The sequence below is a fragment of the Desmodus rotundus genome, chromosome 1 (assembly GCF_022682495.2).
Source record: "Desmodus rotundus isolate HL8 chromosome 1, HLdesRot8A.1, whole genome shotgun sequence".
Classification (NCBI taxonomy): domain Eukaryota; kingdom Metazoa; phylum Chordata; class Mammalia; order Chiroptera; family Phyllostomidae; genus Desmodus; species Desmodus rotundus.
This window is the reverse complement of record NC_071387.1, coordinates 52,440,525-52,460,031: the sequence shown is the minus strand read 5'-3', so window position 1 is coordinate 52,460,031 and position 19,507 is coordinate 52,440,525. Positions and strand designations below refer to the sequence as shown.

The 19,507-nt window shown below is 43.5% G+C and overlaps 1 protein-coding gene across 9 annotated transcripts in view; it reads left to right on the top strand.

Moving 5' to 3' along the window:
• GLIS3 (GLIS family zinc finger 3) overlaps nt 1–19,507 on the top strand; it is a 454,579-nt gene that overhangs the window by 400,091 nt on the left and 34,981 nt on the right. For all 9 annotated transcript variants that reach the window (XM_024555041.4, XM_045191019.2, XM_045191043.2 and 6 more), the window contains one exon: nt 11,204–11,372. In XM_024555041.4, coding sequence (XP_024410809.2) covers nt 11,204–11,372 — 169 coding nt within the window. The remainder of the gene's footprint in view (nt 1–11,203; nt 11,373–19,507) is intronic.

The window sequence follows — 19,507 nt, the reverse complement described above, 5'->3', positions numbered from 1 at the left end:
AGTCCATCCCCACACCGTTGTCCATGTCCATGGGTCAGTCGTCCATGTTCTTTGACTAGTCCCTTCCCCTTCTTTCCGCCATTATGCCCCCTCCTCTCCTCTGGCCGCTGTCAGTCTGTCCCATGTTCCCATGCTTCTAGTTCTGTTTTGCTTGTTGGCTTATTTTGTTCGTTAGATTCCTCTTGTAATATCACCTATAAGAAAACTATTCGTGACTATTCGCGTAGCTCAAATTTAGTTGCCAAATTTTAGATACAGTCCCTTAGTCTTTGCATGATGGTTCTAAATATATATAGTTAATACACAACAGACCATTTATTACCCCTCTTAAGCCAAATCTGGCCTGCCTGCCTCCAGTTTCTGCATGGCCTCAGAGGGTGGTTTTAAGATTTTTAAATGTAAAATGTAAAAATGACTATTAGCCTTCAGATGAGAACAGTTGGTCAAAGAATTGAGGGCATGGCCTCTTGCCTGCAAAGCCTAAATTATTATTATCTGGCCCTGTACAGAAAAGATTTCCTGACTATTGGTTTATACTTATATCTGGGACATCCATCAGTGACAGAGTTGAAATCAAGGAAGCTTATGGCTTCCATGTATTTGATCAAATTTTATTTTAAAAGTCTGTTAATACTTAACAGGTTTTTGTTTACCCCCCTAATATTTTAGATTTAGCAAATACTTTAGTAGTCTACTAGCCCATAGGGTTTTTAGATATTTTTAAAGAAGGCCCAATATTTTACAAAGGTAAAGTTGGCAGGATCCAAACCACTTGGACTCCAGGTGCCCAGTGCTCCGGCTCCTCCCTGGGGCTTTCTTTGGAACCCCCATGCAGTGGCTGTCCAGCGGAATCGTGTGGGGTAGGCAAAGGCTGTCCCACTGCAAGCGGGCGTCTGCAGAAACAGCCTGGCCACGGTGGTCAGGGTGTGAGCCCCAGCCAGCTAATGCCGTTTCCCCCTTAGGAGGCAGCTGCCCGAAGACTGACCTGATGCGGTTCTGGTTTGCATGAACCCAGGGCTGGCGGACACAGCAGGGGGAGCAGTCCTTGCTTTATTCTACCCAGGTCTATTTTTCCTAAAAAGAGAAGAATCTCAAACCTTTGAATATCAATGGTTATATTTTTCTAAAGTGTAGGCCTCTTGTTGACATATAAATTAATCCCGAAGAGAAAAGCAAAAAGCTGAAATGTCAAACTTTAGGAACACATCTGGTCACATTCCAACAGAGAAGATGCTTACTTCCTCAAAATACACTTTCTGCCGGCAACAGGGAAGCGTAGACTTTATATAACTGAAGACTGGACCCTCTAGTCCAAGGTAGAGATAGGTCTTCAGATCAAAATGCCTTGAGAAAGGGTATGGAGGGGCATAAACTTGGGAATAACTTTTCAGAGTTTATCTTGAGAGTAAACTAGGAGGTAACACTGAGCACCTAAAGGCAAGTGGAAAGAGCATCCTTTGTGGACCAAGTGTGAAAAAGGGAAAAGGGAGTTCTCTGGAGTCAAAATAAAACCAACTTCATCATCTGTATGTATAGTTTTGCCCAGGGCTCGTGGTAATTGCAGACTTTGGGTCCCTGTTACAGAAGAGTTCCCGAACAGGGCTGGTGCTGCTCCCTTTTACAGAGCCAGGAGCGGGAGGGGTCTCCTGAACCGAGTGCAGTGATGGTGCTTCAGCCCTGGAGTTGGCTGCACAAATATTGCACTGAAAATTGGGTTGGCTGTCTGCGCTAAACATCTCATTCCAAGGAGCCTTCACCGTGAAGTGTTTTCAGGAGTCATGTGGTAGTGGAGTGGGCATCTGAAAGGGAGGAAACTTCTTCAGTTAACGTGGAGCAGGCAGGAGATAGTTAAGGAATGAGTCATGAGGAATTAGAGAACCAAGTACTTTTTCCCAAAACTTTGGTGTTTGTTACCAACTTGGACTTAATTTCTAAAGAAGTAGATGAGGATCACTCCTGTAAGAGATTCTAGAAATGGTTCGCCCTGCCTGCCCCACCTCCTTCTTTATGTCCTCCCACTCTGCCCCAAATGGAAGGTAGCATCACACACTGACTTTCTCACAGGGTAGTCTGAGTTGTTTGCCTGTCCAAATTGTTTTACTGACTTTCTGTGTTACTAACTCTGTGAGTGAGTGAGTGGGTGAGTACGTAGGTTGGGAGGCAAAGGGAAGAAAGATAAGGTGTGAGATCTGAGGTTAGATTGGCATGCATTGTCTGGAAAAAGGCCCAAGAGGGCATGAAATGCTGGTCCCAGAGAAGTTGAGGGAGCTGCCAGATGATGCCATTCAACTTGTAACAAAATGTCTTTGTTCTGAAATGCAGATGCTTCAGGAGCTTTTTCTAACGTGGAGTTAATTATATCTGGTATTTCAGAATGTTTGATGGTAACCTTTGGCATTTACATGGATATCATCACCCATTATCTTCTAGTTGTATCGCTGTGTGTTCCAGAAAAGCATGTAAGCATGTATCTTTTCAAATACTAATAACTTCTTCCCTGGCTATAAATATAGCTGCATGATGTGGAAATGTAATTGGGCAGCCTACGTAGGAGTTTGGAGCTCATGTGGGAATATCTATTTGTAAGAAAACCTGAATATTCATGTAACTGTGCAGACATCAATAAATTCTCATTTTACCTTATTTATTTCTGTTCCCCAGTGAACAGCAGTGCTCTTAAGCTCAAAGTTAATAGGCATGTTCTTTAGAGATGTACCCTCTCTTACCTTAATAGAACATCTTCCTAACACATTTGTTTATCAGTTGCTAGGTAGCTCTCCCACCAGGTGACACAAGTATGTTTTCTTTGTCTCAGTGCAGTGGTGACAGTTACCATTGTTTGCCATCAATTAGCTTGGGGTAGCATGTCAAAGATGTACGGGTGGTGTCATTTTAGTCTGACAGCCACCCGATCAAGTTGAGAAGGGATTGTTTCATTATCCTCTTATCAGGGCTGCTGGATAATGATACTCTACACTGCCAAGTAGGAGGGGGGGAAGACAGGCAGAAAGAATAGATTTTTAGGGATCTGCAGTATTAAAATTATTCATGCCTCAAGGAGAAGGGAGAGATTAGAGCAATGACTGTGCAAACCCTTAAGAAGCTACTTTTTCCTAACACCGGTGGAATGTGGAATGATGCCCTTCCTGATGGAGAGAGAGGAGGGGGATGGTGCCCAGACCTCAGGAGGAAGGAAAGAGGGAAACTAGCCCCTTTTACTCATAAGCAACAAGGCAAGGATTAGCTGTGGCATTTCTCCATTCTCCAATTAACCTCAATATCAAATGCAGCCTTCCAAGTGACTCTGACGAGGCCTTTTCCTTGTTAGAAAACTCTCCCTAGTTTGTGAATTTAGGCCGTGAGAGCATTTTCCACTGAAAGGCAGTGCAATTAAATTGCTCCAGGGTGAAATGCAAAGTACTGCAGAAGGTATGGGGGCCTAAATTTTCACTCTTGGGGAGCAAAACTCCAGTCACCCCCAACATTTGTCATTTTCTGCAGAATGACTGAAGAGAAGTGTTTTTTGAACTCTGAACATTAACCATAGCTGGATCTTTATGCTCTTGGAGGAACAAACAAAAAGAAGCGCTGAAAATGTAACACTACTTCAAGATAAACTAAGCTTCAAGAGGGACAATTGTGTTGACATTTTAGTAACAGCCCATTTTCACTCCTTAACAAAGTGCAGTCATGCATGAAAATGACTTGTTATCTTTTAAACTGAAACTCATTATGGATTGTAACTCAAGGTGTGTATTACTCACGCAAAATAAAGTGCAACATTTTAACCCCATGAGGATTCTTTCTCAGGCCCTGAACACTTTATAGCAACTTGCATTAGAAAAATTAAACAAAAAAATGCTTATTATTAGAGAGTATGATGTGTATACTCTTCTGCATTTTAAAATGACCCTAGTACACAGTTTATATTTCTATGCATCTCCAGGTAAGAGGACATATGCCAGCGATTTTCAACCTTTTTCATCTCATGGCACACATAAACTAATTACTAAAATTCTGCAGCACACCAAAAAAAAAAAGTTTTTGGCCAGTCTGACAAAAAAAGAGGTATAATTTCAATTGATTTACAAAAAGTAATAATAGTAATTACATGCCCTTTTTGCTCCAAAGTGACTTTTTAAAACATCAGGTGCCTATACTTGTATATAAGGATTTCTGTTACCAAGAATTAACCAATCAGACGCAACCTTATTAAGTGACGTGACCGATATGATCCAACTCTATTATACGACCTCTATGTTTATGGTTCAAGATATAGGGCATTGTCACCAGACAGCTATTGTTGTGTTGGCTGTTGTCATTTTTTTATTTGACAGTCTAAGGGAAAAGAGGTCAGTGCCCCTGACTAAATAGTCATATATTACATGCTTTAAAAATTCTTGTGGCACACCTCTTAAAAATTGCTGCCATACACTATTGAATATTAACTATTTTGTAACAACTATGCCTTTCTCTTTCCTATCCTTTTAATAATAGTGATCATTACAATAACATAACAGCCAGTGGTTTATTGAGCACTTAGCCATGCCCAGGCATGTGTGTTTTCTTCATAGTATATAATCCCCCTCACCATCCTGTGAGGTATTATTCTTATTTAAGATGAAGAAACTGCCCTGGCTGGTGTGGCTCAGTGGATTGAGCACCAGCCTGCAAAGCAAAGGGTCGCTGCTTCGATTCCCAGTCAGGGCACATGCCTGGGTTGCGGGCCAGGTCCCCAGTAGGGTGGGGGGTGTGTGAGAGGCGACCACACATTGATATTTCCCTCCCTCTATTTCTCCCTCCCTTCCCCTCTCTTTAAAAATAAATAAATAAAAATTTTTAAAAGATGAAGAAACTGAGCTTAGTTTAAGTGACTTGCCCAAGACACATTGCTAGTAATTGGTAAAAGCTAAGATTCGATCCCAAGTCCATTTGACTGCCGGGGGTGCACTTTATTCTCTGAATCACCATCCCGACACAAAGTATCTCTCTCTAGTGCCCAATTTCTCGTGAGGCCAAAGTAGCCACAGTTTTCATTGCAGTTGAACTGTTTCCTGAATCCTTCCCAGGTTCAAATTTCTCCTGGGAGAATGGGGGTAAGAGTCAGAGAGACAAAACTAAACTCTCCATTTGCATGGAGCCTCTAATTCTTCTTGATATATCTATGCAAGTCAGCTGAGCCTGGTTTCATTCATTGGCTTACTCTTTTGGGCTGTGACCCTGGAAATACCACCTAAGAAATGGAGGATTAGCCCATACCTCTTGCCATGTACCAGCCATCAAGTGTTAAATGTCATTTCTCAAGGTCCTAAAATTAGAGCAATACCATGGCTTTTAAGTAATTATAAATGACTCCAAATGCATATTTACTGTAACAGCTCAGTGGCAGCAGACCTGCACAGCAAATTCTTCATGCATTATTGACAGAGGTGGCGGCCTTTCAGCCAACGACATGCTCACTTGTGGTAACAAGTACACGTATCCGACTGCTCATGAATCACCCCTCTTTGCCTGCCGTCTTTCCACCAGTGGATCGATGTGCCTCTGACAAGCATCTGAGGTCTTTATTTGGAAAAAAGCATGTTTCCTACCAGCTGTTTGTCTTCCAAACCAAATAATTCCATTAATTTCTTGCCTGAATGAATTTTGAGAGCTGGAAAATTTCTCTTATCTATGCTGAGGTCACTTTGGTGCTTTTAGGATGGTTAGAAACAGAAGTGGGAATATACTCTTTGCATCCTAACTAGCATTTCAATGGTAAAAGCTCTCCATGTGCTTGGTGGGGGGAAAGTGCCTAGTTACTCCAAAGAGCCTTTGCAGATGGAGTGCTGAGGTGTTCTGTCGTGACGTCGACACTCTTAGGCCTGCATTTGAGAGGCATCATGGTGTGGCGTTAGGGTCATGTCATCTGAAATCAGGCTTCCTGGGTTTGAATTCTAGCCCCACTACTCAAAAGCCTCATAACTTAGGTAACCTAGTCAGCAACCCAATTAGGCCTCAAGTTCCTTGTCAGTAAACTGGGGAAAGGTTTGCAAAATACTCAATAAATGTTAACTATTGATTCTAAGGTATAAGGCAGCAAGAAGGTGGAATGCACCTCAGATGTGGTCCAGCACTTACTGTTCCAAGTGCAGTCTCTGGGTCAGCAGCCTCAACATCGCTAGGAACTCAGGGAGATTGATAGAAGTTCAGAATCTCAGCACTCCCTGTCCCCAAGACTTAGTGATTCAGAATCAGTATTTTACCCTGGCGATTTGTTGGCAGGACTCTAGAAACCCATACAGTTTTCAATAGCAGTATGCCTTCCACTTGGCTGTTTTTTAATATACCTCAGCCTGGCAGGGCAGATCTTCCCTGTCTCTAAAATGATGAAATCATAGTTACCAGGCAATGTCTATGGCAGCCTTCCCTGGTTCTGGGGACGGGCCTGAGAGAGGTAGGCTTCATTCTGAGAAGCAGCTAACACTCCTTTCCTCCGTCCATTCACACAGTGAATACGTGAGAGCTGAAGTATCCCCAAGGGCACCTTGTCTATATTCATCAGAAACAGAGATTAATTGTTTTCATTTGGACGGAGTCAGTGAGCTGCCTGTTATGGTAACTCAGATTAACCTGAGTGAGTTAAAGGCGCCAGCCTAGAATACCCTGGTCCCATAACCAGGGGGATGGCATCTGGGTACCACATAGGTCAGCAGATGCTGCTTTGTTGGTGTTATAAAGCTCCCCTGAGTCACCTCTACCTACTGCCAGAGGAGACGGGGTGGGAGACAGCAGTAAGCCAAGCCCTAGAGAGAGAGAAAGCCCAAAGCAGCAGGGGAGCTAGCTCCTGGTCCTCTCCTAAAGCCAGGACTCAGGAATTCATTTCAAGACCAGGCTTTTATTTCCTTGGGGAGTCCACCATCTCTTAATCACAAAAGCAATAAGAATTTCCAATATGTTCTCTTCCGTGCCTAATCAGTTGTTCCAGCTGCCAGTCATCGGCCCCGTCTGGAGGTTCACCTCAAAGCCCTCTTCCAGCCTTCAAAGCAGCACTGACCCCTGAGGTGACACCAGACAATGAAGGCCGTCCCTGTGGGCAGCCTGTGTGTGCCGCTTGATTTGATCACAAGAGTTTTGTTAATATTGCCCTGGATTCTGGAGGAATCAGTTTTCTTTCCTGCGCTTTGATCAATAGGCCTCAGATGCCTCATTGGTTGAGTTTGGAAAATCATTTTGAGTGTGTATGGAAGGAAAATTTTTCTTTTGTGAATGACCTTAGAATTGCACTCTAATGTGGAGATTTTCTTCCTGGGGTTAAAATGTCACTTAGCAAAGCCAGAGCATTAGTCTGGAAGCATGTGTTGAGGTGGGCATGTGTATGTAAAGTCGGCAGGGATTCAGACTTCAAACACTGAGAGACTAGCACCTGTTTGGTACAGAGTAGGGGCTGGAAAATTGTGTTTGAATGAATGAATGAAATAATATTCTTAGACTGTATTAAGTTTGAATCCTGGATGTATGCCTGCGATATAATTGGAAATTTCTAGAAGTCAGTGTTATTAGGAGAGACATTTCCTGTGCCATAGTGAAAATTTCTGAGAAATGTGGATCTTTGGTATAGGCCAAGGGCAATCCTACTGAAGCTACAGCTCTCTGCCTCCAGAATTCTGTCCATTTTATTGGAAAAGTATATGAAATGAAGGTTGGATATATATTGGAAAGACATGCTTTGTCTCCTGTTACTTCGTCTAAATCTCTGGTCGTTATATTGATCACAGGCCACATCCACAACGAACAGACTTACTGTGGACTTTGCACACAAACGACTCAAGGTAGACACTGAACTAGAAGCTTCTGCTAAGTTATCTCACTGGAGGAGAGTTTGTCTTGTACTTCCCATCTCATCTGTTAGAAAACAGAGGCAAGTCATGGGCCTCCTTTTGCTGAAGGATAATTTCTTATGCCCTGTGTAAGAAACTGCCCAGCATACTTTCCAAATACAGACTTTAAATTGTACCCTAAAGTCATCCCTTTCTCATCCTCATGGGCCCCAGTTCAAAGGGCCACTGCCTGTTCCTCTTGCAGTAGCAATGGATGGAAGAGCTGTAGTTGCATGTTTGACTGTTGCTCAGTCAACACTTGACCTCAGCACAGCTGTAGGGCACGTTTCTAAGACGTTGGCCCTGTACCAGACACCTCTTATGTCCTACCTTACATCCTCTCCACCATCTATTCCACCTATTCTGTTGCTATGGCAACCATCTGTACCAGTATTACTGGGTAGGTTCTCTCCTCAACTGTACCATGTATCTCTGGCTTTTTACCCTCAAACTTTTCTGATGCCCTGGTCCTGGGCAAGTCTGAGAGTCTTTAGCCATTCTGGCTCATCTGCCTACTTGAAAGTGTGAGAGAAGTGCACCCTGGGGCACCCCTTGACTAGTGGGGAGTAGGACAGTGAGTAACTGTTCCTTTCTGACTGTGGCCTACTCACTGAACCCCAAGATGGACTGTATTGGCTGACACTTGGATTGTGGTCATTTTTGCTCACTCAAGAAACCAACACGAACAATACTGTTGGAGATACTAGGCACCGAGGGTGTCTTGTTCCCTAGTCTATCCCTGGACCTAGCTCAGTGTCTGCCACACAGTAGGTACTTCATACATATCTATGGAATCATTGGCTATTGAGAGGGGAATGAAAAGAATGCAAGTAACTCTGCCCAAAGAACAAGAGTATAGAATTAAGTAGTTAAAGTTAGAGGACATTATAGGACAAAGCACAGTAGCATAAGTTGTCATGATATAGTTGAGATGTGGTCAGTTGTCTGGTTTGGCCAGGGCATGGGGGCATGTTGTGGGGGCACGTTGTGGGGCCACAAATAAGAGAGTGTATTAAAGCACTTTGAGTACTGCCTGATACTCTACACTAGTAAGTCTTGTATTTTGGTAGAACTAATGTGTAGCAGTCTCCTTTCCTCACTAAACTGCAACCGCCTCAAGGAGAGGGGCCCACATATAGTACAGTGGCTAGCATGTGCCACTTAATAAATACTGAGTTAAAAAATAATGTTTGGTGGCTGGACAGATGGGTGTATGGGTGATGGATAGATGGATAATGGATAGATGTATAATGGACAGTTGGTCCTGCCTATTAAATGGAATGAAGCAGGAGACCTTAACCAGGCCTAGCTTTCAGTGTACAGCAAGCTGCAAAAAAATTTCCAAATTTCTCAGCCGATTTCATTGCAGCTAATGCAAAAATGGAGCTAATATAGCTAATGTAGACCTCTGGGAAGCAACACATTTTCTGTTGAGCCATCAGTAGAGCATAAAGTGTGCACACCGAGTTTCCCGGCTGCCCATGGGGTTATAAACAGCAGGGGCAGTGCTTCCCTTGTGATAAACACTCACTTACATACAAAAATACCTCTAGGGGGCAATAAGTGAGGGGTGCATTCAGCAACTACAACAAAACAAATAGGAGTGCTCACATTACTACACTAAGGCAGGAAAAAAATTGGCTGTTTCCACCGTGTCTCTGTGACCTCTTATTATTCCATTAGTTTTTGGAATAGTACATAAAACACCGAGCTCCACACTGACAAACACCAGTCCCCACACGGTTGCCACAGCGAACCCAAATAGCCTTCTCTCTTGGGTAGAATTATTATTTGGAATACAAGCAGAATTGTGGTTGCCTGAGCAAACTGAGCATAAATGAGGGAGTGATTCATAAGGTGACTCTAGCGAGTTTGCAAACGTGCGACTTTTCTGGAGGCTGACGCAAAACAGACACTTTGCATTGCCGTTTTGAGCTGGCAAGCACTTTCTCGTCACACCACCTCTTGAAGACGTGGAGGGATGTGGAGGATGCAGGCTTCTGAGGACAAGAGTTACCTGACACTATGCTGACTTACCAGAAATAAACCCTTCAAATCAGATCACACCCCTGTCAGTAGCTTTTTAAGCGGGAAGATGGTAATTCTGCCTCTTCACCTGTTCCTTTAAGTACTTGAACTCTTATTCCATTGGATTAAGCTTTTGGAGGCTGGGTCATCTGGGGTATTAATTCTATCCAGGAGAGGTTGGAGAAAAGTGGTACTGGTCTAAAAATACAGCTCCCTGAACTTTTAAACCCTCAAATCTCTTTGATTATGTTCCTTCTTTTTCTTAATCCTTAGCCTGATTCCTTTTATTTAAAAAAAATCCATTTATTCTTTGATATCAGTAGAGTAAGTTCAGAAAGAGCAGGGATGGGCATAAAGCTCAGCATAGCTCTGTATAGAGAAGGAAGTTAAAGAGAGTCAGCATAATGATGCTGGTGTGATTGCACTCTAATGAGATGTCTGCTGCATAGGTCCCGGATACTGCGCGGGCCTCTCTGATAGCGATAGACTCTGAAAGTGACAAGCCCCAGTTTCCTCTGTGACATGGTACCAATTAGCCAATCTAAATGGGCACATATTTAAGTTTGAGGTCACACACAGTTCTCAAAAGCTAGGCTGCCCCTACGAATGAGGCTTTAACGCACTCTCTGTGTCATAATAGGCAACAGCGGGAGAATATCCCAGAGGTGCACTTGAGACCCCCTTTTCATATGTTGCGGTGGTAGGAGAAGACTCGTTCTTGATGAAGACCAAGTACATCCATCCACCACACCATCAGGGAAATGCCTGGGGTCAGTTAGACTCTGAAGTTAAAAGAGCGTAGGATGCTGTGTTGGTGCTAGGATCAGGGGAAGCTCCATTCTCGTTACATTGATTCTAGTGACAGAGAGAAACCCCAGCCTGACCCACGGCGGCTCGCAGCAGCGATGAGAAGAGGAAGAAGGCCTGTGCTATGCCCTTCTAGGTCAGCAGAGCAGCTCTTCTGTTACCTGAATCCCATCCCTCCTGAGTGAAAAGTGCTAATGCAGAGACCTTTGCCCAGATGCAAACATACATGATGGACTAATTATACAGTGTCCAGACAGGAAGTGGGTGGGGCAAGGCAGTGCTCATGGGAAGCGACGGACGTCAGCCTGGAACCAGCAGAATGTGAGCAGCCATAAAGGCACGTGAAAACAAAAGCTGTGTATATCCAATAAGGGGAGAACTGTTTCCTTAAAACCGCCAAGAGAAAAACAAACAAGCCCCTAAAATATGCTTGCTGTCAGCTTTTGGTATTTAAAAAATGTGGGCTTCACTTGGGGCGCAGTCTGATGCTTGTTCTCCCTTGATTTCAGCTTCCATGTTCTCCAGCAATCACTCAAGCCGAAGTGGAACAGCTGCTGGGGCCGTGCCACCCCCACATCCTGTCAGTCACCCTTCTCCGGGACATAATGTACAGGGGAGCCCCCATAACCCCTCCTCCCAGTTACCTCCACTCACAGCTGTGGACGCGGGAGCTGAGAGGTAAGGCCATCTGTCTCTCTCTTCTAATAGGTGTCGCGGCCAAACCTCCTTCCACATGGAAAAGTGCTTTGACAGTTGCGAATTTTATTAATAATCCATTGGTGGGTTGAGTTACCCAAAGGTGACATTTTAAAAGTACATACACGAAGCACGTGGACCAAATATCTCATCTGTTTTATTTTCCATGGGGGAAAAAAATTGAAAAGACATTGGCAGCCAACTAAAGTGGCTGATGCTGGGAAAACATCAGAACGTCTCTCTGTCCCACCTTTCCTCAGCTTGTCTCAGGGACTCAGTTTTAAGATAACTTCCCCGCAGGTTGAAATGCTTTCCAAATGTACCATGAGATGGTGCCTTCCAGCACCTAGATCAGTCGTGTTAGGCTGAGACTGTAGCATAAGAGGACACGGGGCTTTATAAGGGTAATGAGAGAGGGGCTATTCACGGACTACTTCATGTTGATACCATCCTCACGGACTTTCTGGGAAAAAATTTTAAAATCTCGACACTTTGGTTCCTGTCTTTGGACTGCCTAACCCTGCGGTGATGTGGACAGTGTCACGCTTCTTGTTCCCCCGTTCACTTGTTGTCTGGCTTGATTTGAGCTACTGAGGGTTTACTACTCTCAGACATTCACGGGGGGAAATGTTCTTGTGGGGAATCCCTGTGCAGTCCTGGAGAGGTAAGCATTTGGTAGGCAGAATACTGGGTTGAATTGGCTGCAGGAATAAAAGCTCTGAGTCTTGGATTTCACGAGCAATCTGTGGTTTCATCATTGTTGGTGTAGTCTATGAGTTTTTTACAAAGAATTTTAAGTCCAAAAAACCATCTTTTAAGAAATTTAGGCCTACACCTTTATTTAGAGTAATACATCTGTTCATTTAGTAAGAATCTGGCATGTGTTGGACATTATGCTGGATGCTGGGGATGCAAAGACTATTAGAACATGGTCCTGCCCTTACAGGGTACAGTGAGGACAGATGTGTACACAGAGTACAGGGATGCTGTTTGAGTAAATGAGGCCACATGAGCTTAAAGATGTCCCTAACTCTGCCTCCGGGAGGGAGGGAAAGAAAGACAATAATCTAGACATTGGAGGAAGGCTTTTCCAGATGGGTACGTGGGGAACAACATCCAAAGCAGGAAGAAGAATGTAGGCAAGAGGGTTTAACAAGGATCACAATTCTCATTTCTTGGTGGTCTTCTTTAATGAAGTTCCCCAGCTTTTAAAAATTATCATCATCATCATCATTATTGTCTTTCTTGACATTGACATTTCCTTATGAACTCGGGACATTTCTTTTACCGAATGTTTTATAGTGTGGATTTGTATGACTGTTTCTTAGGAGATGGATTCATTGTAAACCTTTCTGGCAGTAATACCACTTGGTGACATGGTGTTTCCTAGCTCTTCTGAACCTCGGTTTGCACCTTGTAGGGAATTAGAAGTGAACGAACCAAAGCAGGTAGGGCACTTAGCATTTTACATGGCATGAAATGGACGCTGAGTAACTGTTGCTGCTAACACAAAGACAGGTAGCCTTGGCTTGGCTGAGAGATTCAGGCTTAGAAGCTAGGGGATGTTAAATGAGGACAGTGGTTGATAATGTAACTAATCACGGAAGGGCAAATGCAGAGGAAGGGGAAGATGGTGGTACTCTATGTGGCTGGGTGGATGAAGGGACGTTTCACCGCTGTGGCTTTGCCCTGCTGCTCTGCTGTCCCCACAGGCTGTGTGCCCCATCCTGTGCCAGCCCAACTGGAATGGGCAAGTGTGTGGAAGGTTATCTCTTCCGATCAGGTTTGGAGCGGAGGACGACATGAAACAGCCCTGGATTATTCACTGTGTTTGCATTAGTGTCCAGCATAAAAACACGAAAAGGAAATGTGCTTACCTTCCGCTTTTGGCTTATATATCTTTGCCTCTGTTTGCTTGGGAAATCCCCCAGTAAAAACTCCAGCAGTTTTCTTAACGGAAATAAGTTTATCACACTTTGCGATTTTTAGTGGGAAACTGGCATTTTTTCCTGCTTTGTGGGCATTGATTCATAATTTACTTAGCTTTAACCTGTTAATAAAGTGAGCTGAGTCACTGTCAGAAGTCAGGAAAGGTCCACCACATCTATCCAGTTAGCATCAGGTTCTTTGCTTCCTAAACCATCATAAAATAAAATAAAAGCAAGTCCTGTCAGTTTGATGAGGTTCCAATTTTATTTTGAAAAATTACCTGAATGACACATCATTACGGTGATTTAGCAGTATCAACTACATCACCTAATGTTGATCTAAACTTACTGTGGGAAGTGGTGTTTTACTATGTCTTACTGAGCAGCCCAGTGGTATGTTATAACAGTGGCTTCCTGTAAGAAGAACCCAGTGTCTTAGGAATTGTTAATGTATTGGACTTCATAGTATATCTTTTAGACCAGGGGAAAAGACCCCATACATAGTGATGGGAGTCCTTTTCTGAGACGGAGAAATCTTGCCATCCCAATAATAAGTCAGCTGGATTTGTGGCATTCATTCATCTTATCTGCATGTTGGCTGCTCCTCTGCATTCTGAAAAAGGCCACAAACACGGTGTGCTGTGTAGTACAAGTGGCAGAGCTTAAGGGGACGGCTGAATGGACCACAGTGGAGTGACTTTCTATGAGCTCCACCTTGGAGCCGGAGAAGACTGAAAGCAAGGAAAGGATGTGGTCTCCTTGGGGAGCATACAGTCAAGTACAGGAATCAACAGCAGAGAATGGGAGGGACCCTTGTTTTAGAGAAGGTAGTCAAAACACCTTAACCAAACAAGGAATGCCAACTTCATGAGTCTGTATCAAGTCTTGGGAAGCCTTACTGCTATTTATTCATGTCGAATGTGACATTGCTAGAATTCTAGGTACTCTGATACATGTGTGCTCTTTCTGTGCCTTTGAATAACCAGGGCTGGTCTCTTTTAGAGATGTCATTTTCTAATTCAGCATTGAGAACATAGTGTAGCTTTCCTGGATGCTGAGGGGTCAAAGATAGCAATTGTTTTTCTTTCTTCTTAAAAAAAAATTATTAGAGCAACATTGGTTAATAAAACTATGTAGGTTTTAGGTACATAGTTCTACAACACATCATCTGTATATTGTATTGTGCGTTCACCACCTCGAGTCGAGTCTCCTTCTATCAATATCTATCCCCTATACCTTTCCCTACCTCCCTCACCCCATTCCCTCTGGTGATCACCATAGTATTATTATCTGTGTCCATGAGTCTTTCTTTTTTTCTTTGCTTAATTCCTTCACTCTTCTCACCCAGCCCCCAGCCCCTCCCCCTGACAGCTGTCAGGTTCTGCTGCTCTAGTGAAACCAGCCTGCTCACTGACTTTGTTTCTGCATCTTAATTCAGGATCTTTCTCTACTTAATGACTGCCTTTATTGTCATATTCTTGACTAACTGTTACTCATCCTTTGGAGCTTGGATTAGCCCTGAACCCGAAAAGCCTTTTTGCCTCTTGCAGGTCACAGAGACAAGTCACCCAGTTAACTCCCTTGGTTCTTTTTATCTGTTTAATTTGTTTACCGCGTCCTAGGTGTCACCTTGCTAACTGGATTATTTGTTCTTTGAGGGCAAGAACCTTAAGTTTCCTTGTAACCTCCAAAGTGCCCTGAGGTGGGTGCCCAGGAGGGCTTGACAAGGGAAAAGGGCCAGTGAGGGGAATGCCTAGGAAACAGGAGGCTATTGCCAATTCCCAGAAAGGATCATTCCCCTGGAGTCACTGGTCTAGATGGTGGTGATCGCAGTTCTCAGAGTTCCTACCGTCTTGTGTAACCTGAATATATTGACAAAATAAATAGTTGCTCTAACACATATAGTCATGCACACATACACACGTTGCTACGAGTCCCTTGCCATCATCCATTGCTGGGGTTCCCTACACTCTTCCCGTGTCTTCAGTACTAGAGGCCTGATACCTTTCTCTCTGATTTGCACACGTAGCATCTGAACAGCTCAAAACGAGGCCTGCTGCTTTGCTGTCCTTCCCTCCCCCTGGACTTTCTGAGAAAACAGGGACCTGGGTATCTTCACACACTCAGCTTGTTCACAGCCTTACACACACACACACACACACACAACACAGTCCACACATTCTTCCTCTCTCTTCTTAATCCCTTAGTAAATGTGCAATAATGGCTAAAAAGGTCATAAGCATAATATAAATATTAAAGCTTATGAAAACCTGTCTCAGCAGTGGGTTTATTCATTTGAGTCATTCCCTCAGCTGGTACTCACCCAGGCAGTAAGCTGGACACAGGGGATATAGTTGTCAGTAAGACTGTAAAGTGTCCAGTCTAATGAGAGACAACTAAGTCAAAGGTGGCTATAATTTAGGATGTCATAAAGGTGCGCTACACGGGCCTGTGGAGGCACACAGAAAGATCACCCGAGCCAAAATTAGGGAGGCAGGGATAGACGAAAAAGTGTCTCCCTGAAGGCTGAGGGTCTGTAGGACCCGGCCAGGAAACATGGGTGTGTGCAAAAGCTCGGAGGAGAGGGGGGCAAGGATGGAGCTTCAGGTGTAAATGTGGGAGGAGCCTCATTAACTGCATTAAGGAGTTTGGGCTTTCTTTTGAGGACAAGGATTTGTGTGTCGGGCTAATTAGGGTACCCTGGTGACTCTGGCCTGTATTGCAAATGCCTCCCTGTCATGTTACCCACCTAGCCAGAGCGCACAGTGTAATCTGTGCCCAACACCAGCAGAAAGGACAGAGTGGACACACGGTTCTAGTCCTCAAACAGACAAGGCTGTTCATGGTATATCCTGGAATGGTGAGGCAACACAGTGAAGTTTATGTTATTTTCCTTGTTAACACAATTTGAAAAGACAGTTTTGTCCTTTTCAATTCAAAGCTTGTGTTTTTTATAGTCAGGACATATCAGGGTTTTGAAGAGTCACACTGATTGTCAAAAAAAAAAAGCCTCTATATCAGAGACAAAGTGACGGACATATGAACGTTAGAGCTCTAATGTTAACAGTATCTTGGCCTCACTTTTCTTATTATCAGAGAAGATGTGGATATTGTCAAGAGGCCTCCACATTGCTGGTGTCATCACTTAGTTGTGATTTACCCAGTGAGCACTGCTCTGAAAGCTCCCTAACATGTGTGCAGACTCTTCCCAGATGGGTAGAAAGAGACCAAACTTACAGGGTGACAGATAGACCTGGCTTGTCTGTCTTAAAAATAAAGCTTGTCAATCTTTTTTTTGTATTCTTTTTATTTTATTTTATTTATTTTTATTTTTATTCAGTTACAATTGTCTGCATTTTCTCCCCATCCCTCCACCCCACCCCAGCCAGTCTCACCTCCCTCCCCCACCTCTACCCTCCCACTTGATTTTGTCCTTGTGTCCTTTATAGTAGCTCCTATAGAACCCTCTCCCCACTACCCCATCCCCACTCCCCTCTGGCTATTGTTACAATGTTCTTAATTTCAATGTCTCTGGTTATATTTTGTTTGCTTTTTTCTTTTGTTGATTATGTTCCAGTTAAAGGTGAGATCATATGGTATTTGTCCCTTACCGCCTGGCTTATTTCACTTAGCGTAATGCTCTCCAGTTCCATCCATGCCATTGCAAAGGGTACAAGCTCCTTCTTTCCCTCTGCTACGTAGAATTCCATTGTATAAATGTACCATCAGGAAATGAGTGGATCCAAAAAGCTTGTCAATCTTGATTGTTGAAATAATTGAGAAAAACCATAGTCAAAAAACAAACACAAGCTCCATTAGCCATTTCTATCAGCCTGCATGTTGGCATCTATATCGGCATCTGCACACCCTCTCTCAGAGTCTGTAGCTCTGCTGGTCATCTGCTGCCAGGTGATCGTGAGCACCTTTCTCTCTCTCTCTGGCTGCAGCACTTTCTATTCAGAAAACAAACCGTTATCCTCACTTGGCATCCCACAAATGGGTTGATTTCATATATATATTCAAGATTAAGAGAGGTGGGATCCAAAATCTACCTTCTCAAAACAGGTCACATGCACATGCGCGCGTGTACACATTCTCCTTGAGAATCACTGAATGTAATGGATGTCGTTTCTAATGTAGATGCTGGGAGCAGTGAAGAGGCAGGAAATTCCAGTCTCCTAGCCCTGAGAATGGAGATTAGAGCTTTGGGTCTTAGATTGGAAGCGCTTGTTGTTCTTTCCCTATTTTGTTTTCTTTTTAATCTGTCAAAAGCTGCTGGTACTTCTTCCTGTTTATTCCAGGGCAGAATAGCCCACCAGTCTTTAAACTTCTTAAATATTGATCAATGACCACAGCCATGCTCCATTCTTTATGGCAAATATCAGCTGGGTTATTTGCCTTTGGAATGAACTTTCTCCTCATAGAGGTACTAACATTACTAATAGCTTCTTAAATGTGCCACACTGATTTATTCCTGGTAGTCACACATATGGGGAAATTGGTGATAATGTTATTTTCTTCTTATTTACCTAGTGATTGTGAATGGCTCCACTGGGGAAAAATCATAAATTAAAAATCTAAAAAGCTTAGGAGTCAACTCTGATTCCTCCTTGTTCCCAAATATTCTCACATCTGATTAATCTGTATGTCCTATTAGCTCAAACACACTGAAGTTGAATCAGCTCTACTTCTCCCACCTTAGTTCAGCACCATCCCTTCCCATCTCAACCTACATCCATCTCGCCTCCCCACAGCCTTCCACTCTCACACCATCAGGGCACACAGGCCTTTGCTCCACCACAAGATGTGCCCTGTAAAATGTAAACTGAATCACTGAGGAATTCCTGCTCACATCCCTCCCCCACAACCCCAGCCATACTTGGCATATAGCCCAGGTCCTTTTTGAAACCTACATGGTCCCCCATGGTCTGGTCTTCATCAAATTCATTTGCCACTGCTCCTCTTAATATACTCCAGCCACACTGTCCTTTTTACTGTTTCTTGGAAAACAACTCATCCAGCCTCAGGCCCTTTGTACTTGCTGTTCCTGAAACCTGCGGGAGTCATCTTCACCAAAACTTTACATGGCTTATGTCTTCATTTCTGGTGTCTGCCCAGATGTCACTTCTTTGGAAAGGCCTTTCTTGACTGCTCCATCTAAAACTACCCCCTCCAACTTCACTCTGCTCCTTAACTCTGTTCCACTTTTCCTCATAGGTTTAGCACTCCCTGAAATTACTCTGTCTGCTCAGTGATTTGCTTGTACGCCACTAGAATGGGAGCTTCCTGAGCGCTGAGACTGCATCATGCTTACAACTACCTTCTTCACAGTCCTTTCCTCTCAGTAATTAAAGGGGCGCCTAAGAATCTCTGCAGAATGAATGGATGTCAGTGGAAGGCAAGGTTATGACTATGATTCCTTTATTATTTCTGGGAAAGGTAATAGTAACCCTGAGCAGATGATTGTTGTTTTTCCATCTCCACATTCTCCTCTGGGTCACTTCATGGAAAAGCAAGAGACGCTGATGTGTGCATATGTGTGTGGCACCCTACCAAGCAAACGGCTTGACTCGTGGTTCAAATACCCATTCGCATCAGACTGTTTTCTATGTATTTTTACTTGAACAGTACACTGGTTCTTTATGTTAGATTAATTACAACCACACATCACAAAGCAACCATTAGAATGTCTGTAAAAGGAACTATATTTTTTAAATGCCAGGAAAGTTGTTTCACCTCTGAATGCCAAATCAGCCATCTTTATTTTGTTCCCACATTCCAAACAAATCTACGTCATGTGAAGCCCAAGATGGTGTTTTTTTAGTCCCCTTGGATTTTCAGTCAGGAAAGTGAGTCATGACAGTAACAAGGAAGGCTTGAGGTAAAATAGAATTCTTTTTCTTGCAACCTCTACTTCAGGGCATTAGCATGCAGCAACATAGAGTTCAAAGTAAGCCATTACATTATTCAAATGTGTCACTGTGTTCTTTTCATACGCTTTCTCTGAAACAGCAAGTCACATGGAGCCAGAGTTCCCCCAGAGAAAGCCCGCAAGTCGTTCTAGCCTGAGTCAAGATATCCACATATTACAAAGTGCCTTGTCTCTGACGTAGAAAGGGCTGTTCAAAGGAAAGCCTCTGCTTAATGTTATAACAGTGTGACCTGAAAATCAACTTCATCTTTTCCCCT